Source organism: Gossypium raimondii, chromosome 5, assembly GCF_025698545.1.
Source record: "Gossypium raimondii isolate GPD5lz chromosome 5, ASM2569854v1, whole genome shotgun sequence".
NCBI lineage: Eukaryota > Viridiplantae > Streptophyta > Magnoliopsida > Malvales > Malvaceae > Gossypium > Gossypium raimondii.
The window spans coordinates 54391929-54415278 of NC_068569.1; the positions used below are offsets into that span (position 1 = coordinate 54391929).

Sequence of the window (23350 nt, forward strand, 5' to 3'; positions counted from 1 at the left end):
ACCGAATTAATCAAACTGTATAATCCTTTAATCGTTAATCGAACCGAAGTTTTTTCAAAAAAATTAATTGAACCGAAATATTTCGATTAATTTGTTTGGTTAACCAAATTAACCGAAATTTATATGTTTTTGTTTTTCTAGTTAAAACAAGTATAAAATACATTAAATTAACCGAAATATATGTTTTATCTTGAAAGTTAACCAAATCAACCAAAATTTTATTTCTTGAAACACTACATAAGTCTTGAAATTAACACATAATATTAATGATTAAGTTTGGTTAATTACCTAATTTTAAACCGAACTAACTGATAATCGAAATTTTAAAAAATATTAACTGATTTCCGATCCAACTAAATTTGTATATATTGTATATTACTTTATTTTATACTTTCCAATTCCTTCCTTAGGAGACAAACCAACCTTTCAACTCCTGACACATTATCAAGATACAGTACACCCTTCCGTATACCATTTTCCACACGTGCCATATATGACTCACACGTGCCATCTTTCTTCCTCTTCTTCTCCGCCCTTCCTTTCCCTGTAGTCTGTTCCAAGTTTCCCTCTCCTGAAAGTTAATAATAATTAAAAAATAAATTCCGACCATTAATCTTAAAACCCCTAAAATTCGGGTTATTTCCATAAAAAATAATTCGATTTTCTCACAATGAAATTATGAATATTGAACGAAATTTCTAAAAAGTTGAGAAGAATTTTTCTTTTTTAAAATTTTGTTTGTTCGATTTGAATATGGAATCGATTTTAGCTCGAGCATTGGAGTATACTTTGAAGTACTGGCTTAAATCTTTCTCAAGAGATCAATTTAAATTGCAAGGCCGTACAGGACAACTCTCTAATTTAGGTACTCTTTTTGATTTTTGGATCTAAAATCAGGCTTCCATTTTCATTTTTTTTAATAAATAAATTTGGAATGTGATAGATATAAATGGTGATGCTTTACATGCGAGTATGGGGCTGCCATTGGCTTTGACTGTGACGACAGCCAAAATTGGGAAATTGGAGATAATTGTGAGTTTCTACTTTTGTTACTGTTTTCGATTGTGAATTGGAAAATCGATGATTACTTAGGTTAATTTGTAGTTTTATGTTTGAACTTATAAAGAATTTGAAATTTTAACTACTGAAATTGTTTAGATTTCAGCTTAGATCAAGATACAATTGTTTATAATTATCATCATCATCACGGGACAAATCAAAGAGGAATTATGAGACTTTTAACCATTTATCTTCGCTTAGCTACTATGAATTGTGGAGAATTTTTGCTATGTTTTTTTGGAAGGATTTTAGATATCTGGTAATTAGTTTTGTATTTGTTGTTTTACTTATAATTTTTCTCCTCTTAAATGGAAAATTTATCTTCACTTGCTCAATTAAAACTGTTTGTGGAAGGATATTTCAGAACTGAACAATGTAAGGTTGAAATTGCCAAATTATTATTATTTTAAAAAAATTGTTTTGCTGAACTGGTTTTTGATCATATTTTCTTTGATTAAATCTTAGTTTTTATAACTGATAATTTTTCTCTAAAATATTATTATGTTTTTGTTGCTAGCTGCCCAAAGTAAAAAATGTACAAGTCGATCCAATTGTTTTGCAAATTGATAGACTTGATATGGTTCTGGAGGAAAATCCTGATGTTGATACTGCTGCCAGCTCAAACAAGTAATCTAGATTCATCCTTAAAATCATATTTGTAAATTCGTACTTCGGAACATTCTACTTAAAAGCAACTTATATCTGCGTATGTCCTCACAGCTTGCAATCACCCACCAGCTCAGGGAAAGGTAGCGGTTATGGGTTTGCTGACAAGGTTAGATGCTATCTTTGTTAAGGTTGTAGAAACTGTCTGCCTTGGATTGTCAAACCATTTACGGATTTAAACGCCACAAGGTTAGCACATTTGTAGTGCCTACTTCATCCCCACGTTGGTATTGCCCCTATTAGAATTTTGGACTCCAATTAAATCTTCAACTTACATTAAATAAGTGAAATAAAATTCCAGTACATAGATCTTTAGTTTATGCATGTCACTAGCAACATGGGCAAAGGTTTAGATGCAAAATATATACTTCAGGTTTTGTCCTTTTATTATTTTCAGATTTCAGATGGAATGACTCTACAGTTTCAGACAGTCAATCTTCTACTTGAAACTAGTGGAGGTGCTTGGTTCGAAGGGGGAGCAGCTTGGTAAGTTGTTTTGTTTTCAGTTTTTATGCTAATTCTTGGTCACAAACTGTCAAGTTACTTGTTTGACCAGTTGAGATATGCATAGAGTCTATTTGTTCGTACTTATATATTTGGTTGTTGCCTTTTTCTAAAAGATAAGACTCATCTCCTTTTGTATATGTCACTTGCTCTGATGGCTATATTAGAATTTACTTAACCTACAAAGAATTTGTAGAACTATGCTCACTAAAAAGAGGAATCTTCCGTACAATAAAATTGCCCTTTTTCTTCAAAGTTTACTTATAATTATGTTTAAGATCTTCATGCAACCGTATACCATTTTACAAACGAAAAAGTTTCAGGTTACTGTTAAAAATGTAGTGTTGATACTAGAAACTTCTAATCAAAGATGCATGTACTTCATGTTCTCTCTAGATTTTTGGATAAAAGCTCTCTAACATTTGGTTAACGTCTAAATATAAGATCCCTGCAAGGTTCAGTGCATATTTCATCATAAGTCATAAGTGAGATCATCATTGATATAAGAGGAAAATTTATGAACATTGTACATTTTTTGCCTAAGAAAATTGTTTGTTCTATATCTATTTTGAGAGAAAACAGATAGTTCTCTACATTTTGTTGCTTATCACTAGGATTTCAATATCTGCATTCTTTATATATCACTTGTGCACTGCAAGAGGTTAATTTGTTCAAATGATTTTGACAGTCGATGAAAATTTCAATTTTCAGGGCGACACCTATGGCTTCTATCACCATGCGCAACCTTTTACTTTATACTACTAACGAAAATTGGCAGGTGGTAAATCTTTTTAACTGTTCCTATTTACCAATTTATTTTCATGTATTATTGAGTATAATCTTTTTAACTGTTTGTATTTACCTATTTGTTTTATTTTTCCAGGTTGTAAATCTTAAGGCAGCACGGGATTTCTCCTCAAACAAAAATCTCATATATGTTTTCAGGGTAACATATTATAGACTTGTGATTCCCTCTGTTCCTCTATATATATGTGCACATACGGGCATGCACATTCCTCATGTGAACTGCTTTTTATATTAAGTGTTTTATCCTTTTGATCTGTCCTTTTGTGTCTTCAGCTTCTTTCATCAGGAGTTTATAGGTTGTACATTTTGTCTCAGTGTCTAATGATGCTAGATTCTTTTCTTTCCAGAAACTTGAATGGGAGTCTCTATCTATTGATCTCTTGCCTCATCCTGACATGTTCAGTGATGCTCGTTTAGCACGCCCTCGTGTGGAAGCAGCTCAGAGAGATGATGATGGTGCAAAACGTGTTTTTTTTGGGGGAGAGCGTTTTCTTGAAGGCATATCAGGAGAGGCTTATGTAATCAAACCATGAATTTTCAATATTTTGATGAACTTTATGTTATTTTAAACAGTTGTGTGGTGGTAAAGAGTATTTCCTGGTTTTCAGGATCTTCGTCCTTCTGACATTCTAACTCTTAATATTTTTACCTGTAGATCACCGTGCAGAGGACAGAATTGAACAGTCCACTAGGCCTTGAGGTTCAGTTACATGTTACAGAGGTTGTTTGCCCTGCACTAAGTGAACCAGGTAACAAGATAACCAGTTTTCTAACTGCTTGTTTCTCCATTTGAAATAAATGTTTGGTACTACACAGCAAGTAATTCGTGGACAACCTTATGAGCAGGACTCCGAGCTCTTCTCCGATTCTTGACTGGATTATGTGTATGTCTAAATAGAGGAGATGTGGATCTAAAGGCTCAGCAGGTTTGAAGTTTATCTACTATTGTTCACTTGATATTTGTACATCTAATTAACTTGTTATGGGAAAAGTTTACTGAGTCTTCTTTCGTTACCTGACAGCGTTCAGTTGAATCAGCAGGACACTCTCTAGTTTCTCTTGTTGTGGACCATGTATTTCTTTGCGTAAAGGACCCAGGTTTGTTTCCTGTTTGGTTGTTCTGTTCTGCACACATGGACACATCTATATTTTAACAAGCAGTACTTACCTATCTTTTTAGAGTAGTTTATAACATTCTCTTAGATCTCAATTTTGGAAGTTTGAAAGTGAAATCATGTAGAGTAAACGGGTGGGAATGTGAGGAGTCAGACTGTGGAGTAAACCACCATCTACTTTCTGGGAGTGGGGAGGAGAGTAAAGTTAACTGCATGCTGTATTACCATTGCATTTTATTTTTCAACAATAAAATGCTAAACAATAAAATGCTAACAGGATAGTGCAAATTGTTTACTCTCTTTCACTTTAACCTCTTCTACATCCCCTCCATCAAGCAGACTTTCATCTCTCATTAGAACATTTTTCAAAGGTTTTAATTTACCTGCAGAGTTTTGGCTTGAACTTCTGATGCAGTCACTCCACTTTTCTCGGGTATTTTTCTATGATTCCTGCCCTTTATAACTGAACATCAGCTTATTTTTCTGATTAAATTCTGGTTTTATAGATATAACTTATTTTGTTTTTCTACTGGAAATTCTTGTTTAACTTGTCAGATTTTTAGGATATAGAAAATATAAAAATATATAACTGTATTTTACAAATCCTAAATTAGAAAACAACCATGTTTCATGTGAAAAATTGAACTTATGCAGTATTTTCTTGTTTTCAGAAAATATTCTTATTGTGGGCGATAGCTTCTTAGTTAATTTGATTACAAAAATCCAAGATCCTTGTCACAATCTCATGTCTGTACATCGAGCTATAAGCTTTCTATCATTTACCAAACATTATTTCTTTATTTTATTTGAAAGTGGTATGAACATCAAGATATTTGCTTCCATGAACTTCCAAGACTGTTGGTATGGGGTCATGTCATGCTGGGATGTAGCAAATTTTATGTTAGGATGTTCTGTTCTTGCAGGCCAGTGTCTCTGATGGAGAAAGTTCTCGTAATTTGTCTAAGGTTATGATTGGTGGGCTGTTTTTAAGGTAAATTTTGTTATAGTTCATATTTTCCATGATTTGGATTTGGTTGTTTCAAACTAGCGACTGTTAAGTCCAATTATTGCTTCTGTATTTAAAGGTTTAAGCATCTTTGAATGTGGCTTTCCTTGTTTCTCTGGGCACTATCACCTCATAACTTGATTATTTTTTATTTTTGAACAAGTTGACTTTTATGATTAGCGGATATATCTTCTGAAAAGCTAGTAATTTGAGCTTTGTACAACCCTTGTAGTCTTTTTAATTTTTTTCTCTCGATGTTTTAGCGTAATTTGTACTATCAAGTCAAGAGTCCAACCCTTTTTTCTTTTGCAGAAATATTGATATATTTTCGAGCATAAAGTTTCAAATAAGCTTAGCTCAAAACTTTGAATTTGGGAAATGATACTCTGATAAATGTTATTGACATGAATGTGTATGTGAATCATTGGGTGTAATCTTTTGCATCTTGCTGGATCATCTTCACTTTGGAAGTATTACTGTTTATACTCAGTTTAACATGTCAGTGGATATGATGCAGGGATACCTTTTCACGCCCTCCCTGTACTTTAGTGCAACCATCTATGAAGGCTGTTACTGATTCTCATCTTCTTACTCCTAAATTTGGTATCAGTTTATTACTTTTTGTATCACTTAGAAAATTTCATCTTGTATGTGTAAAAAGAAAGATGGGAAAAGAACAATATTTTCTTGAATAGCTTGTGTGCAACAATGGTACGAGCCTAGGTATTTATATACAACCAGAAACTATAAACTAGGGAACTATCAATAAAATCTTCTAAACTAGTCCTAAAATCAAGGGCAAAATGACTCTAAAATTAAGGTCCTGAAATCACTATAATTAATACATGTCCTAAATCACACTAATTGATATTTTCCACACTCTGCCTCAAGATAATGAATAGGTACTTGTAGAAAATTCATCTATTGAAATTCTTCATACAATGTTGAAAAAGCAGCTTTTACATACTCTTATACACACTTTCAACCTTATTAAAACTAAGTAATCTTATCATTAACTAACTATTTAAAAATTAAAAATTAAAAGTAAACTTATTTAATGTACAACCCACAACAACTAGAATACTTATTTATAGCATTTAACCAAAATTTAAACACTTACATATCTCTCATTCCAAGTTTCTTGACAAAGTCTTGAAACGTATGACTTGGTAGTCCCTTAGTGAGTATATCTGCTAGTTGATTCTCTGTTGAAACAAATGTGGTACAAAGCCCACTATGGAGTTTCTTCTTGATAAAATGTCTATCTACCTCAACATGTTTGGTTCTATCATGTTGCATTAGGTCATAGGCAATGTTGGTTATCAATTTGTTGTCAAACCTACCTGTCTTATCTTGAAATCATTAAGAATTATTTTTAACCAAAGCAATTTACATATTCCCAGTGCCATTGATTTGAATTCTGACTCTGCGCTTGACCTTGCCACTACATTTTGCTTTTTACTCCTCCAAGTTACTAGATTACCACCTAGGATTGTACAATAACCTGAAGTTAATCTTCGATCAACTAATGATCTAACATAGTCTACATCAGTATAAGCTGCCAAAGTCATTCTTCCTCTTTTCTTGAACAAGAAACCTCTTCCAAGATTACCCTGTAAATACTGCAAAATCCTGTGTACAGCTTTGAGATGCATCAACTTAGTTTTTGCATAAATTGACTGACTACACTCAGTACAAACGTGATGTTAGGCAATGTATTTGCCAAATAGTTAATCTTCCTACTAGTCTTTGGTAAGACCTTTTGTCAACAACTGAATCTTCTGAAGCATCTTAATGTCAACAATTAAACTTAATTGGTGTACTAATTGGCTTACAACCTACATTCTTGTTTCTTTCAACAAATCAAGCATATATTTTTGTTATGAAATAAAAATTCCCTACTTCGAATGCACCATTTAAATACTGAGGAAATATTTTAACTTCCCTAGTTCTTTGATGTCAAATTCTTTCAACAAGAATCCTTTTAAATTTTGCATCTCCTTTGTATCATTACCTAATACAATAATATCATTCATATATACTAACAACACTGTCACTCCCCTTATTTTCAAGTGCCTTACAAACATAGTATGGTCTTCTTGGCATTGTTTATATCATAAGCTAAGCATTACATTTATAAATCTTTTGAATCAAGTCCTCGATGATTGTTTGAGTCCATAGAGGGCCTTGTTCAACTTACACGCCTTATCATTTGTTATCATCCATAGTATTTCATTCTTTAGTGGTGAATACTAATTGAGAACATTTATTCAAACACTTGGCTTCCTTTGTTTTTTTGTGGCTATTTTGTTCTTTTGAGCTTTTTTTTTTTTCTTTTAGTTGCTTCCACTTTATATTTGGTGTTTTGGAGAATTTCTATAAAAAATTCTCATTTTCTGAGAGTTAGGCTAATTTAGGCGTATTTAAAGTGAAGAAATCGCCTAAGGTCGCACAGATTGTAAGACTAAATTTTTAGTCCTGTTACAATTGGTATCCGAGCTAAGATTGCGAAAGCACTGATCGAGATGACAAAAAAGTTTTTAATTAAATTAAGGCAATAGAGACCCGTGGGAGGGTCGGGAAAGCAAGCCAATCGAGTGACATGCTGTCGACTTTGGAAGGATGAGTGGTCAATTTTGAGGAGTCGCAAGGGACATGAGGGAGATACTCGAGGTGGTCGAGGGACACCGATGAGTTGGACTCAATGAAAGAGTAGCTCAGGGACTGTGTTAAAGTCTCTTGATTTCAATGTGAAAAAGACGCAAGGGGAGCTCAATTCCATCACGGGTAAGCTGACGGAGAGAAATAATGCTTTCGAGGCCATGGTGATGGATTTGAAGGAGGAAACAATGTCCACGACGAAGGCTTTAAACACGAGAATCAAGGAGCTCAAGAGATTTTGTTATGTGCTGAGCTGTCATGGGTAGAGGAGTGTCGGGTGCAACACCCAACCGCGAGATAGATGTCCCGAAGCCGAAAGAGTTTACAGGGATAAGGTTTGCAAGCCATGTGGACAATTTTTTGTAAGGAATGGAGCAATACTTTAGTGCCAAAGGCCTTATGATGCTACCAAGGTAAACACTATTGCGATGTATCTCACTGGTATTCCTCTTTTATGGTGGCATCATAGGTCCACAAGCTCGGGTAAAGTTGCGTCAGCTTATGCAATGAGGCATAGTTAGAGAATATGTACAGGGGTTTAGTGAACTCATGCTCTAGATTTTCGATTTGAGCGATAATAAGATATTCTTCTCCTTTACGGATTGGTTGAAGTCATGGGCGAAGTAAGAGTTGCAACGTCGAGGAGTTCGAGAGCTTACCAAAGCCATGACGTTAGCAAAGTCCTTAATTGAACTTATTCTAAGAAAAGATACGTTTGAGTCTTCCAAGCCTAAAGAAAAGGAGAATGGTGGTGAAGATGAAGAACAATATGGCGAGTATGACAATAGTAATAGTAACAACGGTGGCAATGGAAAACCACGAAACGAGAAGTGGAGGACAAACAACAACCCGAAGGAGAAAGGCAACGAGATAAAATGCTTCCTTTGCGACGATCTGCATATGGTAAGAAAATGCCTAAAAAGATTCATATTTTTAGCCATCAAGGGGGATGATGAGCTAGAAAAAGCACCTATGAAGCTTGGTTCGATCGTGCGTGGTGTAGAAGCAAAGGACAAAGAGAGCGAGAAGCTTGTGGACTACTTCTTATGTAGTGATCTGCATAGGTGTGAGACTGTCCAAGACGATCTGAGTTCGCTGCTATCAACATAGGAGAGGAACTAGAGCCAAAGGAGGAAAGACTATGGAAGCTTGGGTCAGCAACAGGTAGATAGGATTGATATTTGTGGACATCAATATTGTAAGTCAGAGAAAAAGTATTCTTGTTGATACGAGAGCATTAGACTTGTTTATATCAGAGAAAGCCGCGGACAAACTTGGTCTCTCGGTAATAAAATTGAATAATAAGATCAAAACGGTAAATTTTGAAGAGGTCCCAACTATGGGAGTAGCACGAGGAGTGGAACTACAAATCGACGAGTGGAAGTGTAAGGAAGATTTCGAGGTAATCCACTTAGATGATTATGATTTTGTTCTTAGCTTGAACTTCTTTCCTTTTGCTGATTGTATTCACATCTTTGATGATTCGCAACCACGATGTTTTGTTTTGGTAAATCGAGATATGATGGGCTCTTTCAGAGTTCTGAAGCAGGTAAGTCGAGGGGCTTACAACCTAGAGTTAGTGGGAATATTCAAGTTTAACCAAGTGTTCAATGTGGGCATGCCAAAGCCTATGTGTGTGGATCAAGGTTATCTCGATCAAGGCAAGTCGCAATGTGGGCGAATAAGAGCAATAGGCTCTTGCAAACAAGATGTGCCAATGAGTGGAACGGTTCGAGTTAGGAGATAAAGAAAGTTGAGGCAAAGGTTCCGAAGGGCAAGACTACCCGATAGTGAGACTAGTCAGGGAAGAGTTAAGGCGTCGAGAAAATTTGAAGGTGAGTCAAACCAGTGCCATTCTGAGGACGCAACGAAGGCATGCGAGCATGGGTAGGGGAAAATGTCACAGGTCACGGTTCAAATCCCTTGCACAAAGAACGTTCCACAGAGATCAATCTATTAAATGAGGCTCATTTGACCCGTTTGAATCGACTCGATTCGAAGAACAAGTGACAAAGCTCATCTACTTGAAGCCTTGGTGGCCCAGCGGTGAGATAAAAAAAGGCAACCCTTGGTGGTCAACGAAAATACCCTTTAGAATTCGCTATTTTGCGATAAATTCAATGAAACTTGGACTCTAAAATTGATCCCTTAACTCTAGTACCATGTAATGAAAGTAGAATTTGAGAGAAAACCTTATAGATTTACACATGGGAGTATTTAGATATATACAAGTTACAAGAGTTTAACTAGAGAGAAGTAAAAGTTAATATAAACCCGAACATCATATATCTAATATTATATTCACAAGTCTAAATACGGAAAGAAAATAAAATAAAATCCTAGAATTAAGCCTAAGAGTTTGTAACAGTCTTGCGCACCTCCCTAGGCTGGTGGTGAGATAAAAAAGACAACCCTTGGTAGTCAACGAAAATACCCTAAAAAACTCACTATTTGCGACTAATTTGATGAGACTTGTACTCTAAAATCGATCCCTTAGCTCTGATTCCATGTAACGAAAGTTGAATTTGAAAGAAAACCTCATAGATTTACTCATGGGAACATTGTACATATATACAAGTTACAAGAGTTTAACTAGGTAAAGAAGTAGACATTAATATAGACTCTAACATGATTTATCTAATATTATATTCACAACGAGTCTAAATAAAGAAAGAAAATAAAATAAAATCCTAGAATTAAGCCTAAGAGTTTGTGACAGTATTATAAGTAAAATAATAAAAATAACCATATAACTAGTATTAGATGTTATAAAGATTTAAATTTTTTTCTTTTGTTATAAACATATCATAATAAATATTAATACCATAATTAATGTAAATGAATCTATTTAATTGATTGAAAAGGTAATAAAAATATTATCTAATAAAATGAATAAGATTTAAACTACAAATGTTACCAAAATTATCCTATCATATTACAAATTCTACAAAAGAAATCAAATTTAAAACTTTTTGAGGGCTAAATATAATTTACCATCGTTTTATATAATTGTTCAAAGGGCTAGAAAGCAATTTCACAGGAATTTAGGGCCTAAGGCCCTTGTCAGCCCCCTTAATGATTTGTAGCTCCTGAACCAAGAACTCGTTATTGACTTATCTGATACTCCTAATCTACATGAACTAGTGAACTTACCTGAGTGTGTCAAAGAGTACTACCAATAGACATTTCAAGTGTCCTCAATAGTTTTTCAGCTTCTCAATCTCATCCTTGTTAAACCTATTTTGTTCTTGAGGCTTTGCTTGACCTTCAAACATGTTGGAGGTCACAAACACAATGAACTTTGGTTGAAGGAAGAGGAGCAACAAAGGAAATGCCCAAAATTTCAGCAGTGAAGGCTGAAAAATCAGAGGAAAAAAGTGTAAGCACCAGAAAATTCAATAATGAACACTGAAAGAAAAAGAAAAAGAAAAAAAGCAATGAAGGCCAAACATGAATCCCCGAAAAGCCAAAATTGGCTACGATACCATGTGAAAAGGAAGATAGTGAAAAGAGGATGGGAAAAGAACAGTACTTTCTTGAATAACTTGTGTAACAATGGTATAAGCCTATGTATTAATATACAACCAGAAACTAAAAACTAAAAAATTGCCACTAAAATCCTCAATCAATCCTAAAATCAAGGGAAAAATTATTTCTAATTTTAAGGTCCTAAAATCACTATAATTGATACATGTCCTAAAATCACTCTAGTTGATATTTTCCACAAGATTTATGCATAACCAGTTTATAGTATATAGGTTCCTAGAATTTATGCTTCTATTTTTTGTATTGGTTTGTCAGGTGAGAATTTTTGCCCTCCAATATATCCTTTGGGTAAACAGGAATGGCAGTTACCTGTTGGTGTTCCTTTAATAAGCCTCCACTCTCTTCAAGTCAAACCCTCTCCACCCCCTCCATCTTTTGCTTCACGAACTGTAATTAGTTGCCAACCTCTTATGGTATAAATTCATAATTCTGACAAACAAAAACTTTGTCATCTAATTATATCAACTTTTCTTTTGTTATTCTCATTTTTCACTTGTGATTTCAGATACATCTTCAGGAAGAATCTTGTTTGAGGATATATTCCTTCTTGGCTGACGGAATAATTGGCGATCCTGATGCTGTTTTGCCAGATTCTTCAGTGAATTCTTTTGTGTTCACTCTCAAGGAGTTAGAAATTAGTGTTCCTCTGCACACTAGCAAATTTGATAATCCTGGTGGTGAAGAGGACCATGCCCTACAAAACTCATTTGCTGGAGCTAGGCTTCACTTTGAGAAGTTGTTTTTCTGCGAGTCACCATCACTAAACCTCAAGCTACTGAACCTGGAGAAGGATCCTGCTTGTCTCTCTGTTTGGGACGGCCAACCTGTTGATGCTAGCCTTAAAAAATGGACTGCCGAAGTATCACAAGTCAGTTTGTTGTTAGAACCAACTGCTTGCTCAACCGGTTCTCCTGACTGGTCTTCGGATTTGTGGAAGTGCGTTGAGGTGAAAGATGTTTGCATTGAGTTAGCTATGGCATCAACTGATGGGAACCCATTAACAGTTCTGCCTCCTCCAGGTGGTATTGTCAGAATAGCAGTTGCTTGTCCACAATTTTTGTCCAATTCATCAGTTGAGCAATTCATTTTTGTCTTGGATCTCTATGCGTATATCGGTAGAGTTAGTGAAAAGATTTCCGTGGTTGGAAAGAATAAAAGACCAAAGAGAAACAAGGACGATACTCTGGGTGGAAGACTGATAGAGAAAGTTCCAAGTGATACTGCTGTAAGTTTAGCAATAACTGTTCTGCAGCTTCGGTTTCTTGAAGCATGCTCCTTAGATATGCAGGGCATGCCATTAGCTCAATTTACTGGAAACAATCTGTTCCTGAAAGCCACTCACAGAACTCTTGGTGGTGCTATGGCTGTTTCATCGACCTTGTGTTGGGAGAGTGTTCAGGTCGACTGTGTATCCACAGAGGGAAACATTGTATACAATAATAATAATACACTGATAGATGCAACTAAAAATGGTTCTTTGGCAACTGAGAATGGATTTTCTCCTCTAAGAGCTGTTTTTTGGATACACAACAAGCAGAAGCAGCTATCTAGTCCAAAAGCTTCAGTAATTCCATTTCTCGACATAAGCACTGTGCATGTCATTCCTTTTAATGAGCGGGACAAAGAGTGTCATACTTTAAGTGTGTCAGCTTGTATATCAGGTGTACGCTTAGGTGGAGGAATGAGTCATACTGAAGCTCTGCTACGTCGGTTTGGAATATTTGGTCCTGATGGGGCTCCCAGCCTGAGGCTTTCTAAGGGCATAGAGAACTTATCATCTGGGCCACTGTCAAAACTTTTACAGTCTTCAGCTTTCATTGATAATGATCTTGTGGATGGTACGTGACATTAGTTGCTGTTTTATAAGTGGCAGTAAAGTTCTACTTTGGCATTTTACTCTTGTAATTGTCATAACTTTTGGGCAGGTGGAACTTTGGGAGGGCTAAAGGATGATAGTTTTTCGCACCTGGGAATCCCGGATGATGTGGATGCATCCATCGAGTTGCAAGACTGGTTATTTGCACTTGAAGGTGTGCAAGAGATGGCTGAAATGTGGTGGTTTGAGAAGGAAGACTTGGGCAGAGAGCATAGGTGTTGGCACATGACTTTCAAAAGTTTGACTGTAAAAGCAAAAAGTAGTTCCAAGGATGTGCAGAACTTAAAAAATAATTCACATGGAATGCGGAGATATCCTGTGGAGTTCATCTTAGTAAGAATCTTTTTTACAGTTTTACTTCGATTACCCTGTGGCATGGGCTGAGACTTTAGTGTGGCTCAACGGTTGTCAGCCTTGGCACTCATACGTGGTCCATGACACCTAACCCTTCTAATGGTATTTTACAAGTTTAGAAGTTACTAGAACTAACAATAACATAAGCAAGCAACGGTGAACTGTTCGATATTTTGCTGCATTTTGAATCATGTAACCTGACCTATGTGTGTCTGGGTGCGTTTCTGTCCTATGGTTTGTAGCCTATGGGAGAGTCTGGACCTTGAACTTGCCTAGGGATGGCAATAGCGCAGGATGGGTAGTTCTTTGCTTGCCTGACCCTGACCCAATTTTTAACTATATAATGCCGAACCTACCCCGCCTCAAACTTCATTTAACACACTAGCACCTGACTTCATTTTCGGCTCTGAAATGCTTTCCTTGATCCTGCCCCAACTTGCCTTGAAATTTTACATAATGTTCTATATTATATTAATTTTTTATATATTATCAGCTGTTGATAATAATGTCATGTTTCTGTCTTGCTTTTATTAACTTTCCGAAATAAAAAATGGTGGTTGTAGGTTAGTTTGGAAGGCTTGCAGACATTGAAGCCTCAGGTGGAGAGGAGCAGCATCCTTGAAGATCCTTTACCTGTAAATGGCTTCAAAGAAAGTGTCTCGATATTTGGAAGAATGAATCTTGAAGTTCGTATGAAGATATTGGAAGATAAAGTTGACAACGAAACCATCAACTGGATGATGGAGAACTTTAAACTCTCCGTCAAACAACCGGTAAATTCAATCTTACTTTTAAAAGAACTTGATTACATAGGTAGTAATCTCCAATCACACTCTTAAATAAAGGTTCCATTCACTTCTATAGATTGAGGCTGTTTTAACCAAGGACGAACTTCAACACCTTGCTTTCTTATGCAAATCCGAAGTTGATTCAATTGGTAGGTTAACTGCTGGAATCTTGCGGTTGCTCAAGCTTGAAAAGTCACTTGGCAAAGAAGCCATGAATAAACTTAGCAACCTCGGTAAGTATGTTTCGACTAAGTTGATTCAGTTAAAAAGCTTAACATCTTACCGGACCTGAGTTGGAAGTTCTTTCTACCAACTTGTAGGAATCGAGGGTTTCGAAAAGATTTTCTCATCTGATAAGCTCAGTCAAGGCAGCAAGCTTCAAAGTATCACAACATTGGCTTTGCTTGAGGAGGCAGTTTCAGATTCACAAGCCAAGTGTGCCGCTCTCATCACTGAATCATCTAATTTGGAGTCTTCCCAGGTGAACCTTACTAACATTAAAGAACTTCAACAGAAACTGGATAACATGCATAGTTTACTGCTGCAATTGCGGGTTCAAATTTGAATTTCTTTATCGAAAAAATATTTGCTTTTGATCATATAGTTTTTACTCATTCTTTATGTATATAGTAAACATACTATAATTACATGTCCGAGTATATGAGGTTTATTAAGCATTGATGAAAGAAATTTAGTTTGTGTAATCCGAATTTTGTTCATGTTTTTTTTACTTAGTTATAAATAAGGTACCAGCTAGTTCAATTGGTTCAATCATCGGATTTTAATTATTTTTATAATTTTTTAAAAAAAATTGAGGTTTTTCATTATATTTTAGTTCATTTTCATCCTGTTTTTGAAAAAAAATTATGATATTTTTATGCATTGCTTGAAGTAATTTTAAAACTTTGGGGGTTAAAAGTAAAAATTTTGTTAAAAAAGTTAAATTGAATATATAATAATTGAGAGATTAAAATTGATATTATTCCATTTAACGGCAGTGTAAGGCCATTGTTTGCCCCTAAGCATATATTCTGAATATATTCATAGACATTCATATATCCAAATGAAAATATTAATCTTTATAATAAAAATTGAAAAATAATTAATCATCTTGATTTCACAAAATATTCGCATTTGATGTTCATTGAGTAAATCCAAATGAGAGAATCATGATATTTTAACTATAAATATATTATATATTTTATAATATAATGTAGTAATTAAAATTTGCATCCAAGTTCGAGACCTATCATCTACAATTATATGTATAAATTTTAAGTCGCATAATGTATAGAAGTTTTAGTTCAAATTTATTTGTTTATTAAAATAAAGTATTAATAAAATATATTACCGAGACACTATAGAATAATTGGATAAAAGTATAACTACTGAAGTTGTAATTAGCACCCTTGTAATTTACAGGAATTTTAATTCACTAAACGTGTTTGACTTATAGAATATAATTATATTGTAATTTATTATCTTATATTTGGTAATATAAATTATAATTACACGTATGACTTTAAATTCTAAAAAGAATATTAATTATTATAAAATTATCAATAATACTTGAGAAGTAACAAAATTTAAAATCAAATCATTAACTTAATTATAGATTAATATTCTATATTTAAATTTATATATAAATAAATATACAACTTTTTAATAAATTATTCCAAACTTCACCGATGAGTTTTTGTTAATATGATATTATTTAATTTTAATTTAATATTTTAGATAAATATAATATAATTATTTGCTTTAAAATTAACCATCTTGAAAAAGAATTAAAATTTACTCACTCAAATAAGAAAAATATCATTATTTTAAGCATTTAAATTAAAATAAAAGAGTGTTGGGTGTTACATAGATTAACATGTTTTGATACATGTTATACAGAAAAAGATATAAGATAATAAAAATGAAAAAAGACGGAGAAGTAAAAGCTAAGGACCAGTGATACTAATCTATTTTGACACCACTCAATTTTTTTTTCTTTCTATGAAATTTGAGTATTTATACGGGTGACGTCAAATATATTGGCACCAGTCAAAAAATTATTTTTTTACTCTACTAGTCAATTATTGGTTGACGTGGTAAGCTAGTGACGTTAATGAGATTGACGCCACCCATGTTAGTAAAAAAGCGGTTCTTATGACAACTCGTATAAGAATTAGTCAAGAGATTGAAAATGTTTTTGGAAAGGTGCAAATAATGAAAGAAAACTATGATAAGTTGGGATATGTGTTGCCAAACTGTTGAATAATGGTGGTCTTAGGATATAAACTTCTAACAAATAAAGATCGTCTGTGGGTTCAAGTTCTGTGATCTAAACATAAGTTAAAATAGAATTGCCCGTTGAAGATTGATAGGCCATCGTGTTCTTATATTTGGAACATACTGTTGAAGGGCTAGTTTGGATGGGCGGTGTGTTTACTTCCGGTGAGGTTAAAAACAGCGGTGGCGGTGAGATTAGTTACTGTAGCGGTGAGATTAGAAACAATGGTGGAGTGTGTGTTTGGATTCAAACGCAATCTATGTGAGTGAGTGAGAATAAAAATGACTATTAAGGACATCGATTAGAATTGATATATAATAGAAGTTTTTAAATTATTTTATTTTTTTAAAATTATTAAAATATGTAAATTTTTAAATTTATTTAATAAAATATTAAAATGTATCTTCCAGTATTTTAAAGATTTATATAATTAATTTAAATTATTTATTAGATAAAATGATAATTATTTTTATTTTTTATAGTTAAATATTTTTTATAATAATGATAAATATTATTTTCACAAATAATAACATTATACTTGGATCAAATTTAGGAAAGAAATTAGTTTAACTTTCAATGATAAAATGGTAAAATAATAAATAAAAATAATTGTATTTTTGTCTCTTAAAAATACCAACAGCACACCCAAGGGTTCCAATTGCTGCTGAAACCTCCAGTAGAAATTTAGCCGTCCAGTGCGGTGGAATTAAATTCTGATTAGACTGATCTGCTTTTTCAAACACCATAACAGTGAAGTTGGCACTCTCAACTGCACCTCACTGATATACTGAAACAAACCAAAGGAAGCCGAACAATCTTTGTTGGACTGATGGTAACTTGCAGTGGCGTCAAATCAACAATGTGCTTAGTTCAAACACTCTCTCGTACGTTTTCTTCTTAAAATATTTGTATTCATGCCTCTCTGATCGATCCCCAACAGATGTCGTAGTGGTATGGCTGATCAAGGATTGTAAGGCAGTGAAGCTTAACTAGTTCCTGAGTTGTTCTAAAGACCTAGCAGAATCGAGAGTTGCTTCCTTGAAAACATTGAGAATAAATAGGCATGGGAGACTCGCAATGAAGCTGTTTCCAATAATGGGAATGTCAGTGTCTATATTTTTCAATTGGTCGGATTAGTTTCGGGTCGGATTAATCTGAACTAAATGAATTCATGTTTTCGAGTTTAAATCATTTAAAATTTACCGGTTTAATTTTTAAATTCTTTTATAATAAAATATTAATATTAAAATTTCGAGTTCGAATCGAGGTTAGCTATAGTAAAGGAAAGGGAATAATTCCTAACTAACATGACTGTGCCAAGAAAGCGCAGAAAACCCCCTTTTTTATTTTTTTCTTTATTTATTAAATTTTCAGTTCAGTTGTGTTTTCTGTTTTAGTTCGTGTAGTACACTTAAAATTTTTTTGCATGATATTATCAAAGCCCTTTTTAATCCACAATCAAACCGACAATGTCTCTATTTCATCTCCCTTCCGTAATTCATCATCCGACTCCAATAAAAACACTTGGGGAACCTCTTTTTCTTTTCTTCTCTCTTCCAATCTTCACTTTCATTCAATTTCGCAGAGGAAAGGTGAAATCTTTCGCTTTGGCTTCACTTTTTTTTTCTCAAATGGGTTTTCGCTTTTTGTTACTGGTTTTTGTTGTTGCATGTAATTGCATTTTTTTTGTTATTGATGGACTGGGTGACAATTGATTTTCATTTGTTTGAATGCAAGTGTGTGGTTTAATTGAAGCGATAAAAATGGTGCAATTTTTGTAAAATATATGTTCTGTTTTAAGACCAGAAGCTTGGTTTAATTGTAGCAATAAATGACTTAATGAATGCTGTTTTATGGTGCGTTCATCATTTTGTGTATTGTTTATTTTAAATATATAGCTGTTAGATTAGTTCTTTTCATTTTGTGTGAATTTCTAGAAAAACAAAAATGAAAATTATGAAGATTAGATTGTGTTTGTGATGATGGATACTTTTAAACAAGTTTATAAATTTATAATGTTTGAAATTATGAAAACTTGGGGAATTTTCTTTAATGCTTGTAAATGCCTACTATTTAATGGGAATTTTGAGTGGAAATTTTTTATTTTAAATAGGAAATTTGATATGGAGAATGATTTTCTTCTTTGTTAGGTATCTATTTGATTTTCTGATCAACTGCATTTAAGATGAAAGTTTAAAATCTGATGCCATGCTTCTCTGACTCATTAGTTTTCTCATAATTTAGATGGGCTTACCAGTGAAGAATGTGTCATTTCTTTGAAAAAAAGAAATGGTAGATCTTTTGTGAAGAAACTAACTGCAACTCAAATGTGCTAGCTCGGACTAAGAAAATGATAATCGCATTGCATTCTTAATGTGAAAAAGCAAGCTAGCAGCTTGTGTCAAAACAGAAACATACTTAAATATTTCTGTTTTGGGCTTGTCTAGATTTAGAAAGGAAGTAATATTTTCATATTTGACATTAAAAGCATATTTAGAAATAAAAGGGACCGTTTCGTGATATGAACAATTGACTAGGTAGCACATGTAATCTTTGCATGACATGTTTGTTAGTGTTGAAGTCAATGCATTTTGCCTGTACCAACTACAATGTGCCTAATTGCCTATATCGTAATTGGATATATTTTCCCGATGCATCATTGTGCATTGGACTGCTTATTTGCTGGTAGAACATAACTGATAATTTATGATTTAGCCTTCCTGGCTAATTGTACATAATAATGCGGATAATTGCTTGCTGAAGTAATTTAGACCGCATGATGCGTGTTATGTATCGTAATATTGAGCAGTCAGGAGCTGTGATTCGAAGATTACCATCAACCTCGCTGAGGAAACTGGTTTGAGACCAAAAAGAAAGAGTTTCTTTTAAATGATTGTTGTTTCATGAGTTATGTTTGTATTCTTGTAATATGATTTCCGAATTCTGGACTGGAGAGTCGTTCCTCTGTTTTCTCATGTGTTTCTCTATGTATTAAGCATGACTTTGTAGAGATTCGTTTTATTACTGGATGAAATAGGTGAAGAGAGGCTAGAGATGGATGAAACCACTGACGAATGTGTTTATCAAACAACTGATAAGTGGTATGATATAGAGCATGTAGAAAATGTGCTAGCCAATATACTCTCAAGGGTTCCAGTTAAGTCACTTTTAGTATGCAAATCCGTTTGCAAGCGTTGGCGTCGGTTGATAAGTAGTCAGGCTTTCATCGATGTGCAGCTACTCTGGTCTCAAAAAAACTCTGTTTACATTGTTTATCCTTACATGGATATGATGATGAAGTTATATTTGGTGAATAACAGCGGTGAAATCACTAAAAGTATCAACTTCCCGTATTGTGACAACCTTTCTCTGCTTACGGTTGTTTGTTCTTTTGATGGTTTGCTTTGCTGTATCAACTATCCGTGGAAAGTGGACTCAGGCATGGTAGTTGAGGATGTAACAGATGTGGAAATCCGTATCTGCAACCCGGTTACCAAAAAGGCTCTATTGCTTCCAAGAGGTAGTCCGTCCAAAGAAAAGCCTTCCATCGGGGTTGCTTTTGGTCCAAAAATCAACGAATACAAGATATTCCGATTTTTCAATGCCAAGCGCATATCTCTGGCTAAACATCAATCCCGTGTCAATCGTCGACAATGTGAGGTATATTCATCAAGCACAGGATCCTGGAGTGTCATAGGTCGGGTACCGTACTATCCCATGCATTCTAGCCATAGTCCCCTCGGGTCCAACCATGTTTTCGTCAATGGAAAGATATATTGGTTCATTGCTTCCAATGAAGATCCACTTATCCCTGGCTCAATACTTATGGCTGATATAGAGGAAACCTTTGAAACTATTAACCTTCCGAAAGAGGTCACAGAGCACTCATACTTGGTCAATCTCGAAGGCCATTTATCCCTAGTTGCTGTATATGACGAGGATGAGATCGTGAATATATGGATTCTCAAAGACAGGAATGAGCCTAAATGGGAGCTGAAATGCAGCGATCACATCCCATTCTCGAATGATGAATGTGTTGAATTTGCAGTCGCGAGGGAGAATGAAATTTTCTTCATAACTTCAAACCATCACTATATCTATGATCCGGAACACGGGTTTTGGCAGGAGCTTGATTTATCGAGCATTTCCGAAAAGAAATTCCCCGTTGCTTTCGCATACACTGAAAGCCTTCTTTCATGTAAGCCAAAATTTCGTTTTTAAATGTTTTTTTTATAGGGATACACACGATATCAGCATTGTAACTGCTTCTTTTGCAGGTGGTGGACGTATGGACCCTCGGATGGAATACATCTCCGACAAAAGAAGCATATGAGATATAACTCTCTTCATCGGTCTCTAGCAGTATATCTGTCATCTTTTTTTTGCTCTTTTATGCGTGCTGTTACTTAATCATCTTGAATCGAAATCTTCTTGGTTTAAAATGTTTGCAGATCGAAGCATCCAAAGATGGGGATATCAATTGCCGTCGCCATTTTCTTCTTGCCGTGTTCGGGGGATGGCAATAATATTTACCGTGTTTTATCTTCATCTTTACAGTGCTGTAAGGTTGTCTGTGGCAGTGACTTAGTCGGATAATGTAAGAAAAGCTAAATAAAAATATATGTTTATTTAGAAGGGGGGACGTCATAATTTTTATCATTGACTTGGGATATAAGCAATGTGGGATTAAAAACCCTAGAATATGCGTATTAAGAGATCTCATCTTAATTATTACTAAATCAAATTGGAACTAGTCACCTTAGGGGAGAGGATTCCATTTTTCCAATGATTTCAATCGGTTTTTTTAGGGTAAACTACAAAAACGGTCACTTTTGTTTACTTTAGATTACATTTTAGTCACTTATGTTTGAAATGTTACGTTTTAGTCACTTACATTATCGTTTTGTTACAAAGTCACTCTACCGTTAAACTCCGTTACCTCCCTTATGACGGTCCTATGTGGCAAACCAAATGGGTTTTAAATGTCAACTTGGATGTCTTACGTGGTAGTCCAAATTAATTTTATTTAATTAAAAATCTATTTTTATCCCAGCAGCTGAATATCCAAGTTGGCATTTAAAACTCATTTGAACTGTCACGTAGGACTGTCGTTAAGGAGGTAACGGAGTTTAACAGTAGAGTGACCACTTTGTAATAAAACAATAACATAAGTGATTAAAACGTAATATTTCAAATATAAGTGATTAAAATATAATTTGAAACAAACAAAAATGACTATTTTTATAGTTTACCCTTTTTTGTTTTCAAATATTACACTGATTTAACTCATCATAATTTGCAAAAACTAATTCGAGTTTGATTAGTTAATGGATTGGGTTGCTAATATATATTTGTTTTAAAAAAATATTAAATTGAGTTAATTATTTCAGTAGGGTTGGTTTGAATATTCAAAAATCGATAATCAATCGAAATAATCAACAAAACAAATCTTAACTAAAACCGTCCAAATCGAAACTATCTAAACATATTTTATGCTTGTCCGGTCGATTTGAAATATAGACATAAAATTTTACTCAAGCTATTTCATATTTTTGTAAATGGTCAGCTTAAACTTGGTTTTAGCGAATTCATATTATTATTTTTGAAAATATTTATATTATTTTTAATTTAATATTTAATAATTTTATATAATTTTTTCATTATTAAAATCTTATATGTAGGTATTTCAATTTTTTTAAATGTTTACATTATAATATTATATATTAATATTAATTTAATTTTTATGTATTATAAATGTCATAATATATAAACATAAAATAATATAATATACTAAAACTCAATAAGTTGACTTAATAAAAAAATCTTAGTAAATTGGTCCGGCTTGGGCTTTGATTATGCAAGCCTAAGCTTGACCTATATTTTAAAGTGTTTATTTTATATTTATTTTTGTTAAGATTCATTTTTAAGCTTAATAATTTTATTCAAATTTTTCAAATTTCAAGTAGATCTTGAGTTTTAATAATTAGTCCAATCTATAAATAATTAAATTAATTAAATATTAAATGCAAATTTATATACAACGCACGTGACATTAAAAATTAATTATTTTGAAGAATATTCATTTATTGAATATGTTAAAAATGTTATAATTATGATTTGAAAATTCTCTATTATAACATTTGAATAGATAATTAATATATTTTAATTAAATTAAATAATTAAAAATATATTATTTTATACTAATTATTGCAAATAAAAATAACATGTAATATAAATCATTAGAAACTAATAAATAAATGGAGTATTTTACTAAAAAAAGGCCCATCTCCAATATTATTTACGGAAATGGGTTACTTAAAATATTATTTACCGTAATGGGCCAAAAAACACAAAATGTTTCTATGTAGGCGCGTTTTAAGGGAAATTACAAAAAAAAAAGCTCCATCGAGGAAGCGCTTTTGCCACGTTAGCAAAAATTCACACTCGAGGGAGCTTTTTTGCTCATGTTTTTTTCTAGGGTTTTTTAGAATATTTGTAGTTAAAGTTTAGGGCTTAGAATTTTTTGAAAAAATAAATTAGGGTTTAAAGCTTTTTTAAAAAAAATTAAGGTTTAGGGTTTATTTTCCAAAACTCTTAAATCTTAATTTGTTTTTCTAAAAATCATAAACTCTAAACCCTAACATATAAATATCCCAAAAAATCTTAAAAAAATACGGGCAAAAAAGCTCC

The 23350-nt window shown here is 33.5% G+C and overlaps 2 protein-coding genes across 3 annotated transcripts; both read left to right on the forward strand.

Annotated features, from left to right (window-relative positions):
* Nucleotides 1-588: 588 nt before the first annotated feature.
* Nucleotides 589-15086, forward strand: LOC105768260 (uncharacterized). Its single transcript, XM_012588089.2, has 20 exons — nucleotides 589-865; nucleotides 944-1032; nucleotides 1577-1686; nucleotides 1780-1834; nucleotides 2123-2211; nucleotides 2941-3007; nucleotides 3113-3175; nucleotides 3384-3554; nucleotides 3692-3785; nucleotides 3883-3962; nucleotides 4059-4134; nucleotides 4541-4584; nucleotides 5075-5142; nucleotides 5675-5760; nucleotides 11620-11777; nucleotides 11870-13202; nucleotides 13290-13573; nucleotides 14158-14367; nucleotides 14459-14615; nucleotides 14703-15086. Exons 1-20 carry the CDS (start codon nucleotides 754-756, stop codon nucleotides 14945-14947), a joined length of 3591 nt encoding a protein of 1196 aa, XP_012443543.1. The 5' UTR covers nucleotides 589-753; the 3' UTR covers nucleotides 14948-15086.
* Nucleotides 15087-18033: 2947 nt separating this feature from the next.
* LOC105768258 (F-box protein At5g49610) lies at nucleotides 18034-21295 on the forward strand. Of its 2 annotated transcripts, none has more exons than XM_012588087.2 (4): nucleotides 18034-18252; nucleotides 19698-20858; nucleotides 20938-21022; nucleotides 21112-21295. In XM_012588087.2, exons 1-3 carry the CDS (start codon nucleotides 18087-18089, stop codon nucleotides 20991-20993), a joined length of 1383 nt encoding a protein of 460 aa, XP_012443541.1. In that variant the 5' UTR covers nucleotides 18034-18086; the 3' UTR covers nucleotides 20994-21022; nucleotides 21112-21295. The 2 variants fall into 2 exon arrangements, with proteins under 2 accessions (XP_012443541.1, XP_012443542.1); XM_012588088.2 differs by having other exon boundaries at nucleotides 20938-21012.
* Nucleotides 21296-23350: the final 2055 nt, after the last annotated feature.